A 21,808-nucleotide genomic window follows, 5' to 3' on the forward strand; every position below is an offset into this window, starting at 1 on the left:
TTTGAAGAGAGTGTCTTAACACAACGGGAAGCTGAGGCAGTGACTTCTCATCCTGAGCCTGGTTCTGTGTGAAAACAGTTGATGATTCCATTAAAAACTTAAATAAACTCAAGTTTATTTAACTTGCCCCTTACAATTGTTAATGGAGGGCTACAAGGCAGATATGAGACGTTGGCCAATTGTGCATCAATTTGCTTATCTTCATCTTTCTGCAAAAGCAAATTGAAATGATTTCAATAATTTGAGCTGTAATAACTTTTCTGATGGATTAGACAACTCAGACCACCTTCAGTGCTCTCCTTCATCAGTAGGTGTTTGGCACGGCCCGGTCACCAGTTCACCCGTTTTTCTTCCTTGGACCATATTTATTTGATCTTGCAGAAAGATCAAATAAACACTTCCTGGCAGTTACAGCTGTCCAGGCTGATCATCCTTTGCACTTAAGGTGAAAAATAATTGAATAATTTTGAAAACATACTGTATGTGCCGTTGATATGGAGTGGCAGCATTCATTGGGAGTTGCATTTTTGAAAAATTGATTAAGTCAAGACTTCATCTTTTGTTTGGCATTAGTCAAAGTCAACAAAATTCTTCTTCATTTTTGGTTGCAAATGTAAACTCACGAGACCATTTATGATTTCATTCATTTTTAATGAAACCAATCCAAAAATACACATACATGTAATGAGACACAAATATTACACACTGCAGTTTTCAGAATATTTAAATAGATAAAAAATACTTAATATTTTGGTACAAAAGCAGGCATATCTCTAAAGGTGCAACATCATTAGCACCTCACTTTGCTTAAGTTTGAATGTAGAAAAATAAAAATGTTCTCATATAACGTCAAAGCAGTCCCAGTATCAGTCATTATAAATAAGGGTGTCAGTGAATTGAACCATCGCTGAAACATGTAGCGTCACTGAGTGTCACAGGTCTTTAGGTCAGGTCATCAGGAGGAGCTCCAAACAGTAGTAGTCACAGTGCAGGATAAGAGAAGGTGTGCTGAGTCTTACTGTTGAGGTTGGTTCAACTGACCCATGAAGAGAATAGCACCTGAAAAGAAACGAGAAAACAATCAGAACCAATCTTCTCTACTGGTGTTTTATTTTATGGGAATGAGCAAACATATTTAGGGGCTGTTACCAGTTTGCTTATGCTGAATGAGGAAGAGGAAAGGTCGGTCCAGTGTGATCTCCTGAACTGCCATACGGGAGAACATGACAGCAGCTAACAAAGAGAAGAAGAGAGAAAATAAATCAAATTGATTAGTTAATCGATTCCGTTCAGCCTTCACAGAAACCTCAGTCTTAACACTGATCTTTGCAGTGTGTTGTCTGCATGAGCCAGCTGTCAGCATGAGAAACTATCAATGGGAGGATTTATAGTTTATAATCTTAAACTGAAATAAGTGAAAGTTTTGAGAATACTGTAACCTGGATTATTTCTTATTCTCACTCTCACTCCTACATCCAAAGGAAAGTTTGCACAAGGTATCTGTAAATACCTTTATCTAGCACAAGTGTATATTAACTTTGTGTTAAGATGCAATTTATTTTTGCATTAAAATGCATCAACTCTGACTTGGTTTGATTCTTGCTGTCAACAGATTGTCAGAGTTGAAATGACTACCAACAGTCACAGGCTGACCCTGGATCCTTCATGTGTTTGGAAAAAGATCCTTCATGTGTTTGGAAAAATCTCTGAACTCAAACTTTTGCAGCTCAGCTAAAAATGTCACAGTCGTGTGTGTGTGCGTGTGTGTGTGTGTGTGGGGGGGGGGGGGGGGGGGGGGGGGGGGCGTGTCGGCGTGTGTGTGAGTCGATGAATGAATGAGGACCATTGTAAATAGCATCACCATTTATCTGTGACCTGAAAAAAACTATGGAGCTCCAACTTCAAAACATTGTGTTAATTTGTTTCATGCAATTGAATTTATGTTTGTTTAACATATAAAAACTTAATACATTTATTTGAATATACTTAATTAGATTACTTGTAACAAATTAACTAAATTTTTAATTTTTTTTTTTTTGAAGTTAGATGACCTGTTTTCATATTTAGGGTCTGTGATATGAAATGTTCAGTGAGGAGTCTACCTGTTGCTGATGCTCCCTTGGTTCCACGCTCATCCACCTCAATCTTCACCCTCTGCACCACTTTTGAAATGCAAAGCCTCTCATCAGCTGGTGTAAAAAAAAATGGAAACGGATTAGACACAAAGTGTATAAATCGCCGTCTTTTATTTTGGTATAGAAAAGCTGCACAAATCAAAGCTATGCCACAAAAAAAGCGATTAATACGAAGCAGAATATGTAAAGGAGAGGCATTGTTGACTACAAACAACTTAATGATCTTAAAGTTAATAAGGAGCTTTACATTCATGGAACAAGAGTCTGTCGAGCAAAGCTTCAAACAAACATCAACTTACATGTTATCCGTGTAAAGTCAGCAGTAGCCAGGTTGAACATGCCTCCAAGTCCCATTTTAAGTAGAGCACTCTTCATATTTATGTCAGAGTTTAGAGAAAACCTGAAGACACACACATTCTTTAGTTTGCTAATGGACGCTTGACATGTGAGAAGAGAAACAAACGAATGTAGTCCATGGCCACAGCCCTTCTTCCTCACCTGGGGAGAGCCAGCTGTCTGTTGACCTTCCTCAGCTCTGACCTCCACTGCTGAATCTTCTGGCTGCTCAGATCTGCACTGAGGACACTCAGAGGAATTTCAGGCTCGAAGGGTGATACCAGGAGCATACTCAGTGAGTCGCCCTCATATGGTACCTCTATCACATCGTAATCCACCCCATCAGCAGTTACAAATTCACCTGAGGATTTAGAAGGAATGAAAAGGTACAATTTTGCGTTTGGGTTGGGAAGAACAAACAAAGACGTTTTCTTCTAGAACCTGCAGTTTAGATTATTGGCATGGCGTACCATAGTTGAAGAGGTCCGTGAGTTTCATCATGTGCACAGGAACAGTGCTGCCATTGGCACAATGGAACATTCTCTCCTGTGTTAGTTTGGGGTCAAAGGGAACTTTCCATAGGCGCTGGAAGTGGAGAGCATTAAGGAAGACCAGCCGCGTCTCATCGTCCAGGGATCCAGAGGACAAGAACTCTGGGATGGCACCTACAGGAAGGAAGAATACATTCCACTTAGCTGTTGATATAAAACACTTCACTAACCATAAGAAACTTCAGGGACTGGTGCTGTGGAAGGGTTTGCCTGTCTCTCCTTGACAGTTGGGATAGACTCCAGTCCAGTTCTACAATCATGAACAGAACTTTGTTGAAATTTACTGAACTGTCTGTGAACTTGTGTCCTTAAAGGTTTGTCAGTGTACTTTTTCTTTTCTCTTAGCATCAATGTTTTTGTTGTATCATTGAGTTCCTTGATATGTGCCTGAAATGTCAGGGTATTTGATCAGTCTGTCACCTATCTGAAGCTGTGATGAAAGAAACTCTGGACATAAGAGTTTCACCTTCTGTGCCCTAAATCTTGGTCTTCTACTTTTAACAGGTACTCCAAGAGTTCTGCCTCTCTGAAGATGATTGATAGCTGTTAACAGACAGAAGTTAGTACCTGCAGTGTGATCTGAGACCCACGCATTGATAATGCTGACAGCCTGTTCTGGTTTGGTGAAATCCATCTGATGGGGGTGAGTCTGGAAGGTCTTGGCGAGGGCCCGGCGGAATCGCTTCTCCAGACTCATCTTCCGCTCCACCATCACCCCGCTGGCTATCTCCACCCCATCCTCACTCGCCAGATCGAGTTGCAGGAGGCGCTGCTGCCGAGGCATTCCTCGCCCTGCGAGAGAAGAATGTTTGGCTTAACTGACTCAAAACAATAATGTGGACATGCTAGGAGGAGATGCAAGATGGGAGGCAGTAAATGGCTGAGTCCAATCCACAAAACAAGAGCTTGTTGACTTGATTAGATGTCCTTACCTTAAATGGATGCGGTTATAGATTTTGAGATACATGTTTAGGGTAATGTTGCAGTTGATCTAACAGATTTGAGGTACTTCAGGACTTTAGCACTTCTGTACTTCATTTATTTACCACTCACCTTGTAGAGAAAAGCCCATAGCTGCAGTCAAGGCCCTTTGTGTGTTTCCATTCGCGCCAAGCTGAGCCATGGCCATAATGCTCGCCATGCCATAGGGGGAGAACGCCAGGTTTGTGTCTGCAGCGTCCGTAGCGAGCTGAGAGAAAACCTTCAGTCCGAAGTCTGTCTGCTTATCTTGCAGAGACCCCAGGGCCCCACTGCTGAGGGCCAGCAACACAAATATGCTCACACAGATCATGCTGGGGAGACAGAACCAGAGAAAAAAGCTGTGGTTGGCTGCATAAAAACTGAATGTTTGCATAAAACACTCACGTCTTCTACTGACAGCACACTGCACTGTTTAAACTGCTCTGACTCATCCTAACACACACCTGTAAAATGTTACAGACATGGGAACATCTAATAAAAATGACGCCAGATTCCAAAAGAAAAGATTTTTCAAATTGAGTATGAATTCTTAAAAGTTATAAACATGTTAGTTTGAAACAGTACTATAAATCTGTGGTATCTTACATTGTTCAGCATTGATAAAAAAACTGTCCTCAATCTTCATGGTTAAAAGACAGAAGATTTCATAACATAGGAAAACAATAAAGAATCTATATCAGTGATATGACAATAAGCATTCTAAATCAGTGCATTTTGCTTTTATCAAAATAATTTTTTTTAACTCATTCCTTCTTAGAAATACATAGCTGAGCATGGGTGTGAGACACACCCACATTAGTGTGTGTTCAGCTTATTTCTATGGTCAAGGTTTCTGTACATTCAAATTCAAACAAAGGCCACCGACAGTGGAGATGAACTTCTGTTTCCATGTGTACTACAAAGAAATAACAAGACAAACAAACAAAAAGAAACAAAAAAGCACTAAAGATATTTCTGGATAAAGCTAACTAATTGTTTTATTTGAAATGTCAGATTTCAAATACAACCATCAAATACAACATCTGCCAGCATCGATTTAACAGCTGACTGTGATTCTTACCTTTGGCTTGGATTCAGAAAGAAAACTGGAGATGTCTGCTGCTGCTGCTGCTGCTTCACTCTGAAGAACTGGACCAATCTGTCTTTTTGTACTGTAGGCATAACCCCGCCCCACTGGCATAACCCCGTCCCACTCCTCACCACACACACGTGTGTGCGCGCGTGTAGACACACATACGTACACACACACAGAAAAGCCATTAGAGACGCTGATGTCATCTGATGCTGTCTGGAGACACTTCCTTTTTACGAACACACAGCCTTTCCAAAGCCTCTACTGACTAAAGCATGAGAGAGCATATGGAAAGTTGGATAACTGTTTTTCAGCTTGAACTTGCACGCATCACTGTGCCCCTGTGAGTCATGCAGGAGAAATGGACGGGAAATTCATGGATTTTCTTTGTCTCTGAACATCTGAAAAGAGATAAAAGTTGCTGAAGTGATGAATAAATAAACTGTCTGACAGTTTGGTGCTCCGTCATTACATTCTCAAGGGAAAGCACACCACCATGCTTTGATTGTTTTTTTTTCCTTCTTTAGTTATGTAATTCTTGATGCATTTATTTGTTGGTAACGTAATGATTAATGCCACCACATGTGATCTTTTAAGTTTAAAAAACACAACTTGGCGCGAATGGAAACACACAAAGGGCCTTGACTGCAGCTATGGGCTTTTCTCTGCAAGGTGAGTGGTAAACACAAGTTTTTTAAACTTGTGTTTAAAAAACACAAGTTTCAAATAAAAAACGTATTTGAATGCACTTTAAATGCATTATTTAAAGTGCATTCAAATAATATTTGGAGCATTTGATACTTAAGTTCAGGGATTTTTTTTTCTTAACCCAAAACAGTTTTTACCACCTGGAGTAGACTGCAGTGCGTCGCCTTTGACTAGATCCAGTAGAGAGGCGGCCCAAACCCTAACAGGCACACACACACGTCATATTCCCACTTGCACTCCCCAAACAAACTCTGTGCTGCCAGATCCAGGTAACATCCCCCCAGTGGGACAACATGTCCCAGAAAGAGGAGAGAGTTCTCTTCTTTCTGGGGTGGACAGGAGCAGACCGCCCAAACCTCCGCAGCAGCCTGGACGACAGCCGGACACCACCTAAAACCAGCCATAAGAAAACCAGCAGATCTGTGTGAAAGTTTCATTAAACACCAGGTAAGGAAGAAAACCCTCACCAACACTCCCCTCAGCACAAAGATAAAAAACAAAACAAAACAAAACAAAGAGCAGGCGCATCTGGTCATTGCAGGGACTTTCTCTTAGATCTACCCAGACTGTTAGCGACACACATGAGCGGCTACGCCCACACACATACACACCCCACAGCGCAACATGGTCAAAATGCCAGCCAGATATTGTTAAACCATTTTTATTTCATTTACTTAAACTTTATTTAACCAGGTAATTTTCAACAACCACATGTTCAGAAGACATTAAAACATTACATAACAGAAAACAGAATATTATCAAAAAACACAGGGAGAAAATAATAAAAATACAGCCACATTCATACTGACTAAATATACTATACCACACATGAGCCAACCGTGTTTAAAAGCAGGTCCATTGATCATGTACTGGGGTTTTTACTGAGTTGATAATGTTTTTATATTTAAGTTAGCGTTCTGACTACAGAAGAAACTAAAGAAGAGCTGCAACATAATGAAACTAAAACCTCATCTCACACATTCTGAGTAGCTCTCTCTGACAAATATGAATTTTTCTTGCTCTTTACATGCGAAACAAGTAAGGCAGACAATGTAATATTCAGACAATGTTGAGTTTCCTGACCACATGCAGAATCACACGCTACAGACATGCTAAAAGGCTAAAGAGTTTATTTACAAGAATTTTCACATAGAATGAGAAATGTGCTGACGTGCTTCTGTTTGTTCTCAGGATCCAGGAGCCGTTTTGTCTGGAGGACGACAGGATGAATTATGCAGAATGATGAGCTGCTCTGACTAATCATGACATTTTTCTGCACACAGTAAAGTTCCAAGAGTTCTAGTTATTTGTGGGGTATTAACTGTACTGTCTCTGTGTTACAGCCACCTTGTCATAATGTGTTGCTGGTTCTAATATTACTCACTGATACACGAGCAGACAGGATATAGAACAGGAACCGACGCTCAGAACTTTGAATTTACCTGGAAACACTGGTCACCATTGGTTTCATCTACATACTTGTGAATTTGACAAATATGTGGTGTTTACAACACAAATAAAGTTATAAACAGATGGATGCTGTGGTGGATCAGGGGTTAAACACAACCCATATAAGGAGGCCTCAGTCCTCAATGCAGCAGTTGCAGGTTCGATTCCTGGCCTGGGGACCTTTGCTGCATGTCTTCCCTCTACCTATTTTCCTGTCTTAGCACTTTCAAATGAAGGCTACCAGAGCCAAAAAGAACTTAAAAAAACAGAATTGTAAAACACTTGGGAACCTGTATTTCCGGATGGAGCATGTTTCCACAAGCACAGCATGACTTGAACACACCATCCTTCCTGTCTTCCTGTAAATCTGAAATCTGTTTATCTGTAAAAGACAAAGCAAAAAAAAAAAAATCATCTGGATTGTTTGGGTTTTTGGCTGCTCAGGTTTTCTAATGTTCCTAACTTGTCAAGACTGGTCGTATCAGTCATAAGCAGAAGACAGATCATTACTCATTCAAATTACTGAACATGTGTGTGTCCCAGCAGAAGTCCTTAGTAAAAACTCATCAACCCGGTGAGGAACCTGGACAGCTTGGAGGAAGAATATCTGATGCAGTTGCGTGACTCGATGAACTCTGCTGGGTTTTATTAGATAGAAACACCTTTGAATAATTAACTGAGCCTGCTGTACTGTTGGATAACCAGGATAACTGGAATGTTTTATGTGGGATTGAATTGAAGGGATTTTTCTTTAAGTGTCTTGAGACAACCTTTTTTGTTAACTGGCAATGTATAAATAAACTGAACTGAAATTGAAATGGCACTTTTTACATGTAGAGAACAATTCTATTATTTATCCAAGCTTTGTGGGTCAGTTTCCTCCAGCAATGTCATCAGAAATCCTTCAATAAAGTTCACCCTGATACTCTTCACAGTATATATTTATCCCATGCTGCCATGTTGTCTATAAACGTTGCATGTCTTTGCATGGACATCATGTTTTGGGGAAGAATTATTATCCCACTCTAAAGCGTAGATTTTAGGCCTGAGCAGACCCAAAATTCAGGCCGAGTTGAGAGAAAAATAAACAGCTTGATGGTGAGTTCAGGGTGCAGTGGTGCTCGCGCTTCTGTGGTGTGTTTATTAAACTTACAGTACGTACATCACAGAGAAATTTAAACTAGAATGCTCCCTATAAAAGTTATGTTAATCTACTTCCTGTAGTCTAAATACAAGAGCAGGCTGTCTACTCTGTTGAGGAAAGAAAGAAATGAAGGTGCAGAAGTTCATCAGACTGTAACAACCCAATCACTTCCTAGATGATTTGCGCTTGACTCACCCTGCAGTTGCAACAAGCAACAACATGGAGCTGGAAGATGTTACACAACATCTAAAAACAGGAGAGGTTAGAATGCTCATTCAAAGTGTGACCTAAAAAGCAGTAATACCTTAATTTATGTCATATATTGCGTCTATTTCAGGCTCAGGCAGATAATTAAAGTTAATTAGTGGGATCGGATCGGGCACAGACTCCATGCTTATGGGACTGGGTCTTGTCAGGTTGGATATTTTAGGTCTGATTATAACTCTACCCTGTCCTGTACATTTACCAAAATGATTCTGACATCACAAATCCTGACAGAAAAATGGTTAAAATGATTTCACTGGCAAAGAAAGCTACAAGGCTCCTGAACTGTATCATAATAAATCTTTGCTAAGAATAAGCCTAAAAGATATATTACTAAAAACTACAAAACTAAAAGTTAATTCAAATTTTTTAATCTATTCTTTCATATATGGTCTTTGCCTAAACCATAATTATATTGCTTGCTCAGTTCTACTTATATAACATATAGTCCTATCTTGTCAAACATCATAGCCTAAGTTCTGCGAATTAAATAAAAAATAAAAACAAATCAAAATGAACAGAAACGATTTTAAAGGAAACCTTGATTTAAAAATAAAAAACATTAAAGGTGCAGTATTACGTAAAAATTTGTACTTTCAACACATTAAAAAATTTGATCCAATAATCACACTCTGACGCTGTGATTAATCACGACTAATCACAATTAATCACTATGTCTAACTTTGTAAACTTAAATTATAAATATGCATGCAGTTGTGCAAGCCGAACCTGCTGCACTCCAACCAATTAATATGCAAACAATTATCAATTTTTCGTCAGTGTGTGTAGCAGAAAGCAGGTAACGTCGTCTCCCAGAACTCAATAGTGACTAAGGGAAAGTTACTGCACTACACATGAACACGAGTAGCAAACTCGTTCCGGAGACAAATAATAGATACGATTTTACTTTTTAGTTGTTGCCAATTTCGATTTTCTTTACAACATTTAGTTGGTTTTAGGAAGTGTTTATATATCATATCAGTCATTTGTTTGCCAAAAGTGACTTTGGCAATAAAAAAAGAGCAAAACAAAAAAAAACCATAAATTGTGAGGCTACTGAAGTTGTTGTCATTGTGTGTCAGAAAAGCACAAGACCTGACAGTTCATTTGAAGCCCTGCAGATCAACAAGCAACTGATTCATGTAAGAAGAATCCCTTTTTCAGCAGTGCTGCTGCAGCGGAGGTCACCCTGCTGTTCATTCAGTTCGCTTTCCCTCCATTGTCAAGAGAGACGATCAACATTTTTACTGTAACATGGAAAAACTTCCACATCCCCAAGGATCTGATAGATTCCATAAAAGGTTGTGAAGGGGAACTTGGTTGGTACCACCCACTCATGTCTCTGTGTGTGTTTATTCACTGTAACTGGGGCTCACAGCATCCATTGTGTGTCCTTTTCTGCCAGACTTTTCACCGGTTTTCACAATAAAAACAATGTGAAAGTGGTGCTTTAATTTTATGTTTAATCAGTAATTAAAGCACTAAACTTTGCTTCTAGTCCTTGAAAGTTATCGATATTTTAACTGAACAGTTTTGTAATAACATGTAATTTAACTTTGATTAGAAGATTAAAATTTGGAAAAGGTTATTTGCAGTTGAAACCTGATAAAAAATACACACATTTATTTTCTCACTAGAAACCATTGACAATAAGAATTACATTGTGCCTTTAAAAAGCTAACGAAAACATACTGAAAACATAGATTACAACATTCTTTGTTTTAACTGACAGCCATCTTGGCAGGCAGTTGCTATGACAACAATTAACAAGACACAACAATACTAGTACATTACAACTATTACTCATTTACAATTTTTGAGTAATAAGCCTGACATTAAAAATGAGGCTTAATCAATCCTAACCAACTTTCAACAAGATTTATAAATCAATAGTTATAGTTTTGAACTTTTACTTTTTCACGTTGTTTACATCTATTTATTATTAATTTTCTTTCCCACTCTCTTTTTCCACTACACAAAAGAAAATAAATGTTTGACTAAACAAGCAAAATTAACTTCCCAGTGTATAGATATTGAAAAAAGTTCTCGAGATTATCAAATATGATTATCAATTCAAGGCCCGAGGGCCAAATCTGGTCCGGCATAGCTTTTTATGTGGCCCTCTAGACTCCAAACTTATAGCAATAGGCCCCTCCAGTTTTCCACAAAACTGCAAAATTCACACAAAAATCAACAGATCCCCACATTTTTTTTGAGTTTATCAACATTTTTTCTCAAAATTGGCCAAAAACATTTGTGCTCAAGTGACCGCTGTCTCAGCCTTACGTGATGTCAAGTTATAGTCCATGACCAATAGAGCGATAAATAAAAGATCACATTTAACATCATATATTAGCACAAATATCGTAAAAATTCCTAACAAATATTTCTAAATTAGCACCACAAAATCTGTGATGTTGATTGCAGAAAACCACAAAAACAATCCTGGATGGACTCATTAGTGTGAAAAGATGGTCAATATTATGTTATTTTAAGAAACACTTATTGAATGCTGAAACACCTATTTATTGATATTTTAACAATTGAATTGGTTTGTATCAATACGATCTGGCACAACAGACCCTTTATAAACATTCAGATTTTTCATCTGGCCTAAAATGGAAATGAGTTTGATGCCCCTGATATTTGGGATAAAAACAAATGAATCATGGACTATTTTGAATGTAAACAAGAATAAAGAGTAAGATATTTGGTGGTGGAATGATGTCACTCCACCAGCAAAAGAAGACTCTGTGATGTCACTGGTGATGCAGTCTGTGACGTCATCAACTGCAGAATTGTATGTAACACAATTCTGCATATTTTTCATTGCTTGCAATATCACTGACCAGTTCAGACGCAAAGCTCTTTCACCGTTCAGGTAGTTTACCAATCAACAACTTTAGCGATTACATTTAGGAGAAAATGTCTCATCATACGCAAAGATACCACAGTGGAATGATGGGACCCCACGAGAGAAGGGGAGTCCATCAAAACCCCCAAGGCAGGTTCCCTCCTGCACACCCGAATGCCTTACAAGGGGAAATCCAAAGACTGAGTTCCCTTCTGGAAATGGAGAGCGCCGGTAGGTCTGAAGACAACCAAAAACTGGCCCACCTGGAGGCCGAGCTCGAAGAGACGAAGCTCCAGTTAAAAAGGCAGAAAACTCTCAAAGAAATGTTTATCAACCAGGCCAAAGAGGCAAAGAGGGAACTTGAGAGACTAGAGAGGTTCAGTGATCCAGAGGTCCTTAACGCTGCGGCGATTGCTTCCAAGGTCCACAACGATGTGAAATACAAGAAGAAGAAGCCCTTACAACAAGACTTTGTGGAATTAAAGGTGGCCTACCTCCTCAGCCAGGAGGCATTTGTAGCTGAAATACAGGCTGAGAGGAAGAAAAGTAAGGCCATCCAAGAAGAACTGGACCAACTCCAGACTTCCCACGAGGAGCTGCGCTCTAAGTATGACGCAGACGTTGCTCAGGTGAGGCAGGAGTCCAAGACACAAACGTCTTATGAAGCGAGGCATAGTGAGGAACAACGGCTCCCGGGGAATCCAAGAGCTGAAAAGGATATGTTTCAAGAAAAGAGGGAGAAACAGACGCTAAATGAACTTGATCAGGTTCAGGTTTCATATGAGGAGCTAAAAAGTAGGTATGAAACAGACATGTCTGCCAAGAGCCAAGTCGGCCTGGTTAAAGTTTTAAGCCAAGGGGTTTCTTCAGAGGAGGAACTCTCAGGTTGTTCCCCGGATCCGGAATCCCCGGAACAGACCGAGATCTCTGGAGATCCTGGAGGATTTGGACAATGACAAACTAGAAAATAGATCCCTTCCCAACCCAGTTGGAAAAAACGTGGGCAGCACGGTGATGCGGCGGTTAGCGCTGCGTCTTCACAGAGACAATCTGTGTGGATTTTCATGTTCTTCCCGTGCTTGCGTGGGTTTTCTCCGGGTGCTCCGGTTGCCCCCCACATCTCCAAAAACATGTAGGTCAGGTCAGTTGGTCACTGTAAATTGCCCCCAAAAGAGTTTAAGAAACTCCAGACACGTGCAGTATTATTGTTAAACTTGTAAAATTAAATGAATTAGCTGTACATTAACTCCACAGTGCACAGTGCCGCAACAACACTCGGCTCAATTTTAATAGCAACGTATTGATTTAAGAATTTAAATTTCTTCTTTTAATAGTAATGATTTCTGTTTATTTTCACTGTACCTGTGCTTTTATGGTTTGTCCTTTAGCTTACATATTCTACTCACTTTTTATATTAAATTGCACTGAATTGTAGCTTGTAATATTGTGTTTAAATCTGTATTTTAAAGAAGATTACCAAAAGGATCATGCAGTGGCTTTTTTAGGGTGACTGTGGCTCTGTGGGTAAAGTGGTCGTCTTGTGACCAGAACATTGTAAGTTCGGCTTCAGTTTTCTCAGCCACATGCTGAGGTGCCCCGGGGCAGGGCAGTTAGGGGCAAGTTGCCCACTGACCTGCATGTCGGTGTAAATGTGTGTGTGGGTGAATGTGACTAGTGTGAAGCGCTTTGACTGGTCATCATGACTAGCAAGGCACTGCATAAGTTTAGTCCATTTACCTTTTTTACTTTGATAAATTCTGATTTTCTTTTTATACCAAACATAAAAAAAACAGATTTAATATGTTTAGACTTCTTCAGGGTCCAGGGTGTTAAATTAAGATTAGAATTAAATCTGTACATAATATTAGATGATTGTAATCATAATTTAATACTCCAGACCATGAAGAAGCCCAAACTTGTTATATCTGGTTTGTTTGTTATAAGAAAAAAAAACAGGTTTTATCAAAAATAAAAGTTACTGTGTGATTTTTGTTAGTCTTTATTTAGAATAACAGATTCAAGATAGTTTAACAAACTTAAGAAAAAAGTGCAATTTAAAAACCGTGTAGAAAAGGGAAAAAAGAAGAACAATCCATGAAAGTATGAAAACAGAGAACTTAATCAGAATCATCTCCATTACAAGAAGAAATCAATTCTTAGATGAATACTTTGTAATAAATATAAAGCTTTTGTGTTGTTGAGCGTATATGTATTGCAATAAGTGCACTTATGCATTCATTGCACTTATTTAGCAGCGACTGAACCTCATTCACTCACTGCTAAATGTGCTAATGGGGAAACAACTTATCATTACAGGAAAAATGTTTATCTGCTGTCATTGGTAGCTATGCTAACTACTGTAGACTGAGCATTCACAACAGGCTATGCTAGCTGCAGTCTAGGGATGGGCAGCCACATGAGATTGTGATTGACAGCACTAAAACTCTCCTGTCTCTGATTGGTTGTTTCTACAGAGCGCTGGGAGGAGGCAGAGGAAATAGATTTGTAACAGATTATCTCTCATACCATACTGTCATAACATAATGACAGTTTTAACAAATATGTAATAATATCGTTTTATATCAAAGTTATATATTGCAGCTTTAATTTCACTTAGGAGAGGACAGGTCAGGAGCAGCGGCGCCTTTATGTTTGAGGTGGGGGGGCGGGGGGGGGGGGGGTGGTGGGTCCTTCATCTCTGTTACGCACTTTGAATGTCAGGCGCGCGTCACTTGTTCAAGTGATATGATGGCGCCTGTCAATCAGTTCAGTGGGTTTGTCACAATTTGTCCCATAGTAAACAGTAAACGTCTCTTACCTGGAGGACAAGGTTTTAGGGTCTACCACGCGCTGCGGTCTGGATAGATTTGATGATTGTTTGCTATTAAATGCGCTGCGGTCATAGAGATTTGGTGGAAAATAATCAGAAAAAAAAAAGTTAAAAGTTGTCAGTGGGGAACATGCAGAAGGCAGCTTTACACAGAGCATTCAGATGGCGGAATGGACTTTATTCCATTTTCAAAACTGGAGTCTGGAAAAATGTAAAAGAGGATAACTGCCTGCAGCTGATCTAAGAACAGCTGAATACAGATCGACGGTATGAAAACACCATGTCTGTATGAAGGTTTGGTCATCATTACGTCATTGGTGTGAACGCACCAGTAGCGGGTTTAACAGTTGTCCATCCGGGTGACCCGTCAGCTTTCCGCTTGTGGGGACCAGGCTTCAGTCCCCACAAAGAGCAGCGGGTCCCCACAACCTAGTATGTTTCAGGAAAATGGTCCCCACAAGGTATTAGAAACAAACGCACACACACACACACACATACACACACAAAAAGCTCATAAACCAGCGACCCGCCAGAACCTCGCACACGGTAAAAAGCTCTGGCAGGATCCAAACGACCGATCTTAGATCTACGGGAGGATTCAAACTCCGCTCGTTCATTTTTAGCTTAAAGAAAAAGCGCCAAGCTGCCAAATGTACAAAAGTAAACTGACCAATAACATTCAGGCTTTGGCGCGCGGAACTCCACCGACTCCATAGACTCGCCAAGATGTTTTGACACAATAGATCTTTTCTTTTTTTCTCCTAAATGTTAACAGTAAAGAGGGTTAGATAATAAAAAAAAACTAAAATTATTATTTTCTGTTTTACTTAAAGGAAATGAAAAAAAAGAATTCTGAGATGAAAGTCAGAATTCTGACTTTCATCTCAGAATTCTGAAAGTCAGAATGTCAGAATTCTGAGATTAAACTCAGAATTCTTTTTTTTTTTCAGTGGCCCTTCCGTAAAATGGTGACAAATATTGAAATCTCATTTAATTTTTAGGCAGAATTGGTTCCGACCTGGACCGAATCAGAGTCAACGCCTTTTTTCAGATGTCTGACGGGTTCATGATCCCAACCCGACCTGAAGCTGCCGCATGTGCGTAAACTTTTGGGTGACTGTAAAGATCTGGAGCCTTAGATTTGGTCCAGATCTCAGTGCTGTAGGTTTTCTCTATGCTTCTGTCTGTATATAAACACAGAGAGATGTCAGTCACAGATTGTCAGAGTTGTGTGCCGCCTGTGTAAATGTCTGGCTGGACCCCTGTTCCGGCGCCTTTGGTCAGGAGGGACGTGGGTTAGAGCTGCTGATGACTCATCGTGGTAAAAGATACAGGTTCAATATATGAACATGTTGGTAATTTTTTTCCTTAATTCATTAAATGTTAGTGAAATGGAGGAAAACAGTCTGTAGCTAAGCTAACTATGCTGAATGGTTGATCATCTCACACAGTCTACCCACATCTTGGAGAAAAACTGGGTTACAAATTGACACTTTTACCTTTTTCTCCCTCTGTCTATCTATTTTTTGAAAACCTGATTTTATTATTTATTCTTAGCAGCATGATAAGGTCCACAGTCGTTCTTGTCTTCCACTGTCTGCTGCTGAACACCGTGACCGTCAAGCTCTCCAAGCAGGAACCAACCACTTCATGCAGATCCAGGGAGGTTCAGGGCAAATGTCTGCTTTTTGGTCTGAGAGGGGTAAACATTTCATTTTTACTGCCAAAATCAGTTTTAGAAAACACAATATAATAAATTTTGTAATTGACAGGGCTCCATTTTTTAAAATTTTGATTAACAAAAAAAAAAAAAAAACAATTTGGAGGGCCCCCTGTTGGTCAGGGGCTCTTGGAATTGTCATATCTTTTCCCCCCTAAACGGTGCCCCTTCATCTAACGCATGATGATCATTGAAAAGTTATTTTGAGATAATGTGATGTCTGTTGAGCTTTAAGTGTATATGATATATCTGATGTTATTGATGGAAGTGATGGAGGCAGAGGATGAGAAGTAGTCTTTGGCTGTCAAGTGACCATAAAACCCAGATTATTAATGAGGTTTAAACTGGCAGGTGGAGCTATTATTTGCCAGATGATGGGAAATTAATCCCATCAACATAAAGGAACTTAGATATACAATAAACTCAACAAGATATTACCAAATGCAAACCTCGTTAAGGCTTTAATTTTTGTTAGATGATTAATTTTATGTAATGTCTTATCGTCCAATGGGAACACCTTAAATTTGGAGAGTTTGATGTGTAAGAGCGACTAATCTAATAAACATTGTCTGGAGTTTTTCAACAGTTTTAGGGTCATGTTGATGAGCTGAATCCTAAAATCCCATTGGTTTTGCTCAATCAGGTCAACTTTCTGAACTATGGAGCAACATGAGCATCAAAATGCAGGACTTGTTCTCACATCTGGAGAATCTGATCAATGAGTGATGAGCAGGAGGAGAGATTCCATCAGGACAGAACAGAGACGGAGAATTTTACACAATGAAGACGTCATGTTCAGTTCACATGTACTTACATTTATCAGTGTTTATTATTCAATCTACAGAAATCCAAGTTTGGAACATTTAATTAATACACTCTGTTGGAAAACTATTTTTTCCCCTAACACCTCTTTTGGATGAGAAATATTAACAGAAACAAACTGATAATGTTACAAAAATGTCATCAGTTTAGTCAAAAGATTGAATTTCTCTAAATCAAATTAGAATAAAATCCTGACCTGACTGAGAAACATGGATGTCATTTTTGAATAAGTGGTGCAAAAATAGTCATAATTAAGTTGATAAAACAAAGACAACTTCCAAAGAATAGTTTTTTGTAACCCAGTGTTGCGTACTTTCATATTACATTGAGTGAAACATTTCAAGTCTTTATTTCTTTGGTACTTTTGATGATTATGTACAGACAATAAAATTCTAAAAGTCATTCTCTCAGATAATGTGACTATTACATAAGGCCCTGTTCCTGTCCCTCCGCCCCCTTTGGAACAGATTTTTACCTTATCTGTGTTCCACAGACTCAGTGACACTGAGCAGAACAATGCAGAAAGCTCGCTTCCAGATGCTGGAAGGTTTCTGGAAATGAATCAGTCCCATTTTTGTAAATGATCTGTTCAGTGATGTTGATTGTGTTCTCTTCTAAATTTGACATTTCATGCTGAAAAATGTGATGAGGTAATGTTTGTTTTATTTGCGTCTCTGAAATGAACACTTCAAACGCTCAATCAAATAGTTAGAACAAATGCGAAATGTAAATTTGCCAGCATCCTGTTTTAGAAGAGAAGCTGTTCTGAAAGTGACTAAGCAGAGCTGAGTCTGATGAGTCACCGGCCCTTTAACCACAGAAAACTTTCCTCTGCTCTTTCTCCTGCTTTCCTTGGCAACCAAAAGAGAAACTTTTCAGATCTGTTAGAGATCAGGAATTAGCCTTGTGTCATGCTTCCTCAAATAGCATCTTGTATAGTTGCCATCAGCAAACATTAATGCTTTTAGCAAAAGTGGAGGGAGCGCCGAGAGTCACTGAAAACCACAAAATTGTTTCTGCTGAACAGAGGAAAACATCAAATAACTGAAATACTCTGCTGTTGCGCTTTGTGTGTTTACTCAACCAGACACCCACCAGGATTACTTAACTTTCCATGTTCCCCCAACCCGCCTTGGCTGTCCTGGAAAAGCCATTCACACTAATAAAAAAGTATTGTGTAAATGGTGAGATCTTATCCACAGCCCCTTCAAAGGATGTTTGTGTTTTGCAGGTTCAAGGAAAAGACATTTCAAAGCAAATGTTTGTTTTGAGCCCAACTTCAGGCCTTGCTGGCCTTACACTCACCGCATCATCACTTCGCTCTTCTCATTTCATTTGGTGATGATTTGGCTCCACTGGCAGCTGGCCATGCTGGAGCAGATACAGACATGGACCCTAAGAACCAAGATCCAAAGGCACACCCCACCCTCCACACCGAGCACTCAGACCCACCACTGCACCAGTGGTAGAGAAAATGCTCCTGCTCCCAGACGGTGAACAGACAGCAGGGGTGTGGAAAGACCCCAAGCCTCCCTGCACCCACTCAGATGTGGTAACTCTGTTTTCTGGATGTGGGAGCACAACATTCTCTCAGAGTGGGATCTGGAATGCAGACGTGTTTTACTGTCGCCGTTCATCTCCTCCAACAAACAAATGACTTCATCTGTTAAACAATGTTCTGCCATTGATTCAAAGCCAGCCCAAGGCACAAACAAACCAGGCTTTGGGAGCCCAAACCATCAGGGGCCGCCCATAAAAGCTTGAATTTTAGCAAGAAAGCCGTTTCAGCATAGACAAAATTTAAAAAAATTAAACCTTTAAAATTTGAACATAAGATTTAAAGGTTGTATCAAGTTTGTTTTGAAAAAGTTAAAAGTAGAATCTTTGTTTATATTCTTAAAATGGTTACTGCCATGTTGTAAAGTTTGAAAGATGACCCAGGATCCAAAAACCCTCCGTGGTGATGATGAGCTTTAACAACCAGAAAACAAAGAGAGCTTACAGCTGTGAGACAAGAAGATCAGGACATGGAACCCAGAGGAGTGCAGCAGAAAAGCAATCATACGCTTCAGTCTTTTCTGTGTGCTTGATGATGGTTTGTTCACAAATACATCTCAGCCAATAATAACCAATAACCATAATTGCTTTTCAGCTCTTACTCCTCTTTCCCAGAATCTTTGTAGCAAGAAAACTGGAGCCATTCTGCGTAAGGGTCGTGTGTTTAATCAATCATTTTGTTGTATTCCAGTTTTTAAATGTCAATTAATACAAAATCATTTTGCTAAATCTGCAATCTGCTAAATTAGATAGAAAACTTTCAAAACTAGTTTGAGTAATGAACTGAACTCGACAATACTGTTTGATAAGAGTGTAAATTGGAATAGATCTGATCACATTGACTTTTTCAACAAAGCGGCTTGAGATGACATGTTCTGTGAATGTAACTGAGCTGAATTGTATTTAAACTGAACTTTGTTTCTGTCTATTGTTTGTTGATTCTGTTAAACGTTCTCCATGGTGGACCTGTTGCTAATAAACTCTTTTTTAACTTCTTAACCATCGCTACTGTAACACATCGCACCATCAGCCCTTCTGACCAACACTTTTGTTCTGCCGTCCAAAAATACGTCTTAGGTTGATTGGCCTCTATAAGTTGTCTTTAGTCATCAGTAGACCAGTGCTTTGTTGTGTTGCTCCTGGATGGACTACTGTAGCTACCTGTCGTAGGGTGGAAGCTACCTCACGCCTGTCGCCAGTTGGAGGAAGGCTGCATGAGACCAAAGAATATAGGCATATACAGAAAAAGTGGAAACACATTTCAAAATGTTTTGCCATTTTTATAGACTGGCACACCAGTCACAGAATATTCTAATATTGAGGTCTTGGCTTATTTTATATAAATAATCAAAGAGACAACTGGATGATTCTTATTTTTTTATTCTGTAAATTACTCTGATTAATCCCTTCTGTTGTGTTCCTGCTTCTCTTGTTAATTTTTACAAACATCATCATGTGGATTTCTTTAGAAAAGACAAACTTATCTAATAAGGTGGGGATATTTTTTACAGGAGGGAGTTACATTTTTTTGCTGTTAGTGTCTTAGGTCTATGATTGGATAATCATGACAAGACAGATAATTAAAAGAACATTATGTTTGTTCCAAATGATGACTGTTGTACTAATAGAGTAAGTATGTGGTTAGGGCATAGGAAGCCAAAAAGGTCTGTTTTTTGGATAAGAACCAGGAAGTTACTCATGGAAAACATAATCACTACACACTGAAGATGTGTGTGCTTCTATTTTAAGAACACTGATGAACGGAAAGTTGAAAAGTTCCTGTATTTTCAGCCCAAAGGGAGAAATAAAAGAACCATTACAGTCTCAAATGAATCACAGATGTCTCTGCTCTCCATGACAAGATGTTTTTGTGTGTGTGTGTGTGTGTGTGTGTGTGTGTGTGTGTGTGTGTGTGTGTGTGTGTGTGTGTGTGTGTGTGTGTGTGTGTGTGTGTGTGTGTGTGTGTGTGTGTGTGTGCGCGTGTGTGTGTGTGTGTTTGCGTGTGTGGGCGTGTGTGTGTGTGTGTGTGTGTGTGTGTGTGTGTGTGTGTGTGTGTGTGTGTGTGTGTGTGTGTGTGTGTGTGTGTGTGTGTGTGTGTGTGTGTGTGTGCGCGTGTGTGTGTGTGTGTTTGCGTGTGTGGGCGTGTGTGTGTGTGTGTGTGCGTGTGTGTGTGCGTGCGTGCGTGTGTGCGTGCGTGTGTGTGTGTGTGTGTGTGTGTGCGTGTGTGTGTGTGTGTGTTCCGGCAAGGAGGAATTTCAGAGTGATTTTGCCATTAAAAATGTGACTAAATATAGTGCCCTGCAAAGGGATTTCTATTGCTGCTAAGTTACACAATTTAATGTACAACCCTAATCGTCTTCAATGCATTCATATGTCATTCAGGTGCTGCTTCCTACAAAGAAATGCTTTCAGCTTAGAAAGTTTTATGCCACTATAAAACTCACACTGAGAGTTCACAAGTCAGAAAGGACAAGGCACTTTATTATTTCAACATTTCCAATAGATGTTTTTAAGCAAAACTTTGCTCACATTTTAATCTAGATTTTCTTAACAATGATCTATTATTTTCAATTAGAAATACCATCTCATTGTCTGATTAGTTCTGCTCATAAAATCTAGCATTCTTGACTTAGTTTGAAATCTTTATTAAAGGTTACTAATGAAAGCTTTAATGCACAAAATGTTTCCACTGGATGGAGACTGGAGGAACATGCTAACCAAGAAGGTATTGGTCAAAAGGTCCTGTGCAATCTGGCTTAATTGTTTATTCTTATCATATATGGAATTATGAATAGATTTGCTTATTTAAATGGCTGAAACAGTTTTTCTGCATTCCCCATTGGGTAGATTTGATTTTGAAATATTACACTTTTAAAACGATTTTATGTTGCTTTTACTCTTTTAGTTGAATTATTGCGACTTTTTATATAGCTTTTTAAAAAGGTTTTTATTTATTACATTTACTCCTAATTATGAAAGGCTTGGTCGTCTATGCCGGGATTATTATTGACCATATTTAAAAATACTCATAATTTTATAAAAAGAAAAATCCTAATTACAAAATCGGTGTTCCTTTCCAGGGCTATGACACCTACAGTATATTTATGATATAGTAGCTGGCATATCTGGTTAAAATATCATTTTTCTGTCGTACCTTTTAACCATTGATGGGACCCGTACAACTATGACCTGTTATTTTTAACTAGCAACATCTGGAGGACCAGTTATGGCTGCGTTGACGGCGAACGTAAACGTTTTTCATAATTTAAACAGAGCTTGTCAACGAGCTGAAAGGACACTGGCGAAAGTAAATACCTCCGACTTGCCACAAGTCTGAGGTAGTTAACCGTGGGGGAAAAAACCCTGAAAAGAAAATCAACAACGT

The 21,808-nt window shown here is 39.2% G+C and overlaps 1 protein-coding gene across 1 annotated transcript; it reads right to left on the reverse strand.

The window, feature by feature from the left end:
- Nucleotides 1-630: 630 nt before the first annotated feature.
- On the reverse strand, nt 631-5,179 carry serpine1 (serpin family E member 1). Its single transcript, XM_005800054.3, has 9 exons — nt 5,064-5,179; nt 4,076-4,314; nt 3,590-3,814; nt 2,942-3,136; nt 2,634-2,832; nt 2,435-2,535; nt 2,103-2,189; nt 1,150-1,233; nt 631-1,059 (listed from the first exon to the last, which is right to left on the reverse strand). The coding sequence occupies exons 1-9, from the start codon at nt 5,162-5,164 to the stop codon at nt 1,016-1,018; spliced, it is 1,275 nt and encodes a 424-aa protein (XP_005800111.2). The 5' UTR covers nt 5,165-5,179; the 3' UTR covers nt 631-1,015.
- Nucleotides 5,180-21,808: the final 16,629 nt, after the last annotated feature.

This window comes from Xiphophorus maculatus, chromosome 14 (genome assembly GCF_002775205.1).
Source record: "Xiphophorus maculatus strain JP 163 A chromosome 14, X_maculatus-5.0-male, whole genome shotgun sequence".
In the NCBI taxonomy this organism is placed as follows: Eukaryota; Metazoa; Chordata; class Actinopteri; order Cyprinodontiformes; family Poeciliidae; genus Xiphophorus; species Xiphophorus maculatus.